This window comes from Camellia sinensis, chromosome 7 (assembly GCF_055761805.1).
Source record: "Camellia sinensis isolate YWXY chromosome 7, ASM5576180v1, whole genome shotgun sequence".
Classification (NCBI taxonomy): Eukaryota; Viridiplantae; Streptophyta; class Magnoliopsida; order Ericales; family Theaceae; genus Camellia; species Camellia sinensis.
Window position 1 is genome coordinate 194,561,814 of NC_138967.1, and position 5,748 is coordinate 194,567,561.

The following is a 5,748-nucleotide window of genomic DNA, read 5'->3' on the forward strand; positions in this document are numbered from 1 at the left end:
TATTTCTTGGGGAACGATTCTAAAATGGGCCCACCTGAGTTCATAATGGAATATATTGTTTTGGCTTTCCCAAACAGCCCTTCTTTCCTTTCTCTTTTTCGTTTTCACAAAATCCAAACAGACCTCATCATAGCAAAAAAGAAAGGAAGATTCTTTTTTTTGGGGGGAGGGGGTCAGTTTTTAGAACGACTTTAAACAGTAAATTGGGGCATCGTTGACGGAACACAAAGACTCCGATCGTCGTTGTCGCTGGCTCTAAAAGTAGTCCACCAATACTATCATGACTTGTAAGACCCACCAACCATCTATATATATGTGTGTATGTATGTATGCTAAAAGGGTTTATTGTTGTTGAATTTGTAAATTTGAATTGAAGGGCAGTTTGGAAGAAGGCTATGGGAGAGGGAGAGGGAGAGGGAAAGGGAGATGAAGGTCAAGATCATCAGACCCCTTTGGTTGATTCTTCCATCGACAGAACTGGTTTGTCTTTCTTTCACTTCCCTTGTTTTTTTTTTTTTTTTTTTCCTGACAGTAACCATGAATTTTGTATTTGGTGATCTGATAAACCCATGATTTTTTATCCACAAGAATTTCCAAGAAAGTATATAATTTAAGTGTTTAATGCCCAAAAGTCAAAATTTTCCACTCCCACTTTTTTACACACCATCATCAATTCTCCAGCCCAATATATATATATATATATATATATAATTTTTGGGAAAGTGTAAGGAATATCCAAGTACCACTAGGAATTATCCCATTTTTATCTTTCTTCAGTTTTTGGTGTTTAAAAAACTGAAAAAAAGAAAGTATACAATTAAGTATTAATGCCCAAAATTCCGCTCTCACTTTCTTTTTTGTTTTGTTTTGAAAACTTTCTTTTTCCCAAAATAAATTGCCCCAAATCTAACTAGCCAGCCGTAAATTTATGTGCAAATATCGAGGTACAGGAAAATTGGACATGAATCATGATCCTGTGACTTGAAATGCATTGGAATAAAAATAATTGGGAACTTCAAAAAAAAAAAAAAAAATTCTCAAAATTTAACATTGTAACAAATTAAACTAGTATTTTTAATTTTTTTCAATTTGAACTTTAGACTTTTAAAATGTTATCAATTATCAATTTTAACCATCTGACTGTGTCTGTTAACTTGTATAATGGAAGAAGACAATTTTGACATTTCTTCTTGGTTCACATATGTATGCGTTATGTATTTTGGTACTTAGATTGGTATATATTGACATGATTCTGTGCCTTGAAATGCATTGAAAGAAAGAAAATTTAAGAACAGAGTATCCATGCCTGCCACAATTATAAGGGGCAGTGGTGCGCATACAACCGTCAGATGGGAATTGTTATATATACACATATATGGATTATGTATTTTGGTACTTAGATTGGTATGTATTGATTATATGATGATGAAGGGAACATATGGACCGGTGTGGCGCACATAATAACGGGAGTGATAGGATCAGGGGTACTATCACTAGCATGGAGCATGTCTCAGTTGGGGTGGATTGCAGGCCCATTGGCTATGCTGCTCTTTGCATCAGTAACCTTTGTTTCTGCCTTCTCTCTCTGCCACTGTTACAGATCACCTGATCCAGATTGCGGGCCCAAGAGAAATCCCTCCTACCTGGAAGCTGTTCGGACAATTTTAGGTGAGAGTTCTAAGTTAGTTAAAATAAACGATCATCACATCATATCCCTTTTTAAGGAAAACAATTCTCTTGATATTCCATTTTTCCGCAACAACTCAGATCTTTATTTTATAGAATTGCATTGAAACTATCTTTGTCTTCTTTATTTGTGGATTAATGCTATACAAAAATAAAAATTATGCAGTATTTTTGTTTATACAAATTGATTGATGTAGTTGAACTGAGACTCTGCTCATTTCAAAATAAAACAATCATTAAGTTGACTCTTAATTTCAAAAATGTCGGGTTCGTTTGGTTTGTATCTCTGAAAAAATTTTGAGAAATTTTCTCTACAAATAAATTTTTAAAAGTAATCAAACCAAATAAATTTTTTCAAAAAAATTTCTCAAAACTTGTAAACTAAACAAGTTTTCCAAACAAATCTCTCTCTCACACACATCAAATCAATCACTTTTTTCAAAACTCTCTCTCAAAATAATTTTCCAAAACATCTTTTGAAAAAAACCAAACCAAACAACTTTTCGTACAAACCAAACATACCCGTCGTATCGCCACATCATTCTGTATGCACATTTTTTGTATATAGAATAGACATTTATTTTTGCTGAGAATGAAGTGTTAACATTCTTATGTTAGTTTTGCTTGGAGTTTGTCACAACATTCTTAGTTAGAATTCCACACCACTATGTAATTCTCACATAAATTTCCCTAAATTAGGAAATGTTTGGTAATATACCAATTTCAAGCGATTCTGATGCATGTCAAAGGTGCCCATGATCATATGCGTTATTGTGAATGGCTTCATTCAAAATATGATTGGCAGTACAGAAAATTGTTTGACTTATGTAGCCTTTTCCTTCATAAATTACATCACTGTTGATTATATAAAAAACAAATAATAAAAAACCTTCTGATGCCATCAACACCCCACCCTGGAGGAATTTTTCTTCTAATTTAAGGAGCAAAAGCAGACATTTTTCCCAAAAGAAATTGTGTGATAATAACGTGTAGTCATTTTGAACATGATTAAACCTGAGGGGACAGTCATTTTGATGAATTGTTTCTTGTTATTATCATGCATGTATATAGTTATGACAGTTGACACTGGTTGAAATTTCAGGAAAGAGGAGCGCAGCAGTGTGTAGTGTCTTTCTAAGATTAAATTTTTTGAAGGTGGGCGTTGTATATACGATTACGTCTGCTATCAGCATGAGGTGGTTAATTACTTTCCCCCGTTCCCTTAAGTTTAGATGCTTTCTTCTTCTTGCAATATTGCTACCTATCATATGGTGAATTTTGCTGTGAATATGCAAATTAGATGTAATTGGAATCTACGATTCCTTGTCATATGAATGTGATTTGGCATATTAATCAATAAAAATTGAAAGATGAGTAGAACTTGGCTATGAAGCACAAACACCTCTTCATAGATCACGTACATGTGTGTGACATGTGTTGGACATGGATGCACTCTGGACGAAGTGACACGCGATGGACACGTTGGGTACACACATGCCCAAGGTTGATGAATTTGATGAAAATAAATATTTGATATAGAATAAATATATAATAATTATATATATGGCAATATATGTTTTGCATGTGTGTCATGTCTTGCAATTTTTTAAAATGTATGTGTCCGTGTGTCTGTGTTGTGTCCTTACCGTGTCACTTGTCTGCCCTTCTGAGGAACTTAGGATGTCTCTTGTCACTATCATATTATCACCATAAGTTAAGAGTCCATTGACATGATTGTGTTATGAAAGGAATGCTACAATGTAATTTTCTGAATCTAGAAACACTTGGGTTTTGTAAGTAACATCCTCAGTTAAATCCACGGAACCATAGCAATGCTTTCTCTTTGATGAATATTTTCTTAACTTTGATCATTCTGTTCTTGTAATGGCTGCAGAGCAATTCAGAAATCAAACTGTTACCACAAAGAAGGGCACAAAGCTGCTTGTGAATATGGAAGCACTTCTAATTATATGCTTTTGTTTGGAATTGTTCAAGCATTAATGTCTCAGATACCCAATTTCCGTAATACAGAATGGCTCTCAATTGTCGCTGCAGCCATGTCCTTCTCTTATGCTTCCATTGGATCGGTACTTGGCCTAGCAAAAGTAATCGGTATTGTCAAGAATATGCTGTGTCATTACGTCATTGTAGTAGTTTACTTTGTTTGGTTTCATTTTCATAATCTATTTTTTGAAAACACTAAAAACTAGTTTGGTGAAAAAATAATGAAAATTTTAAAAACACTCATCATCATGTCATTGTAGTTGGTATGGTTGCTGAAATACCCCAAGCCTTTTTCTTTCAGAAATACCTCCATTTCTTCTTTCAGAAAGGACTAGAAAAAGAAGATTTCATGGAGGACTTACTGTTCCATTTCTTGAAATGGTTTTCTTTTTCAGACCTCTTTGCTAACTATGTCTCAATCGCTGCCAGAATTCTTTCCATTTGGCAATCACAATCCTTCCAACAACTCTGCTTTTCTCCCTCCTCATAGATTTCGTGAACTTGCTTAAACAGGTCATCTCAACCTCCAAAACGGTGGAAAAGAAAATTCTGGATAACTACTCTCTTGGGTTTCGTTTTCAGAATTTGTTTTCTGAAAACACGAAAAACTAATTTGGTAATGAAAAAATAGAAAGTACTCATAATTTTTTTTTTGGGGTTGCGTGCATAAGTAGTTATTGAAAATTCAAAGATATCTTTCTGGTGTTTATTTTCAGCAAACTAGTTTTTTAGTATTTTTCAGAAAACAGATTCTGAAAATGAAATCAAACCAAGATGCTCAAGAATGTAAAATTGCAGGAGATGGAAGCATAAAGGGTAGCATTGGAGGTGTACCGGCTTCTACTACTACTAAAAAAGTATGGTTAGTGGCTCAAGCACTTGGGGACATTGCTTTTGCCTTTCCATTCTCCGTCATTCTGATTGAGATACAGGTGCAGCGTATTTTTGTTTTCGTGTAAACACACATTTCACTTTATAAGAACCTTAAATCTCAATCATCATTCATTTAGTTAAACAGTGGAATTTGTGAAAAATGAAGGACACTTTGAAGTCACCACCGCCAGAAAAGGTGACGATGAAGAAGGCATCAACCGCTGCAATCAGTATTACGACATTTTTCTACCTCTGTTGTGCCGGGTTTGGCTATGCAGCATTTGGGAATTCTACCCCTGGGAACCTCTTGACAGGATTTGGATTCTACGAGCCATATTGGCTCATTGACTTTGCTAATGCATGCATCATTCTTCATTTAGTTGGAGGATATCAGGTACTGCTGCTTCTACTACTAATAAGTACAAATTACACTCACCTCTCTTGAGGTTTGGAAAAAATACTACTAGCCCCACACTTTTGACGTAATTACACTGACTACTCCAGTCTAGCCTATTTGTTGATATGAAAAATATCCATGTTTTTTATGTTTTCGTACATTTGAAGTGGAAGTGATTTGTTTTGTTTCTTTCACATATCGTTTACGTTGCCAGGTATTCAGTCAACCCTTATTTGCTGATTTGGAAGGATTGATTGCTGAGAAATTCCCCAACAGCAGATTTATAAACAAAAACTACATTTTGAAAGTCCCACCATTGCATGCATTTAGATTAAATCTTCTCAGGCTGTGTTTTCGAACCACTTATGTTGCATTAACCACCGGACTTGCAATGCTCTTCCCTTACTTCAACCAAGTCGTGGGAGTGGCAGGGTCATTGAACTTTTGGCCATTGGTTGTATTTTTCCCAACGCAAATGTACATCGTGCAGAAGAATATTGGACCTTGGACAAGAAAATGGATCGGGGTTCGCATTTTTACCCTTGTTTGCTTGTGTGTGACATTGTTTGCCTTGGTTGGATCACTTGAAGGACTGATAACAGCAAAGTTTGGCTAACGTATGTATTGTTTTTCTCTCTTCTTGAATGGAAGAGTATAAGATATCTTTGTAATTGTATGATATGTAATAGTTTGTCCAATTGATTCAGCCAACTAAGAAGGTTACTGGGGTGTTTAGTGTGGATTATAGAGGGTGATTATAACTTATTTTAATTTGAGAATTTGTGTCA

The 5,748-nt window shown here is 34.9% G+C and overlaps 1 protein-coding gene across 2 annotated transcripts; it reads left to right on the forward strand.

The window, feature by feature from the left end:
• LOC114274690 (putative amino acid permease 7) lies at positions 1-5,748 on the forward strand. Of its 2 annotated transcripts, none has more exons than XM_028216668.2 (8): positions 1-287; positions 382-480; positions 1,432-1,668; positions 2,789-2,882; positions 3,581-3,798; positions 4,489-4,622; positions 4,730-4,957; positions 5,175-5,748. In XM_028216668.2, the coding sequence occupies exons 1-8, from the start codon at positions 281-283 to the stop codon at positions 5,574-5,576; spliced, it is 1,419 nt and encodes a 472-aa protein (XP_028072469.1). In that variant the 5' UTR covers positions 1-280; the 3' UTR covers positions 5,577-5,748. The 2 variants fall into 2 exon arrangements, with proteins under 2 accessions (XP_028072469.1, XP_028072470.1); XM_028216669.2 differs by having other exon boundaries at positions 72-287; positions 377-480.

Bases quoted from the DNA above. Each gene is read 5' to 3' on its own strand.
- LOC114274690 (XM_028216668.2), top strand. The intron at 3,799-4,488 runs GTATTGTCAAGA...GTAAAATTGCAG, and splicing joins TGGCCTAGCAAAAGTAATCG to GAGATGGAAGCATAAAGGGT. The intron at 4,623-4,729 runs GTGCAGCGTATT...TGAAAAATGAAG, and splicing joins TCATTCTGATTGAGATACAG to GACACTTTGAAGTCACCACC.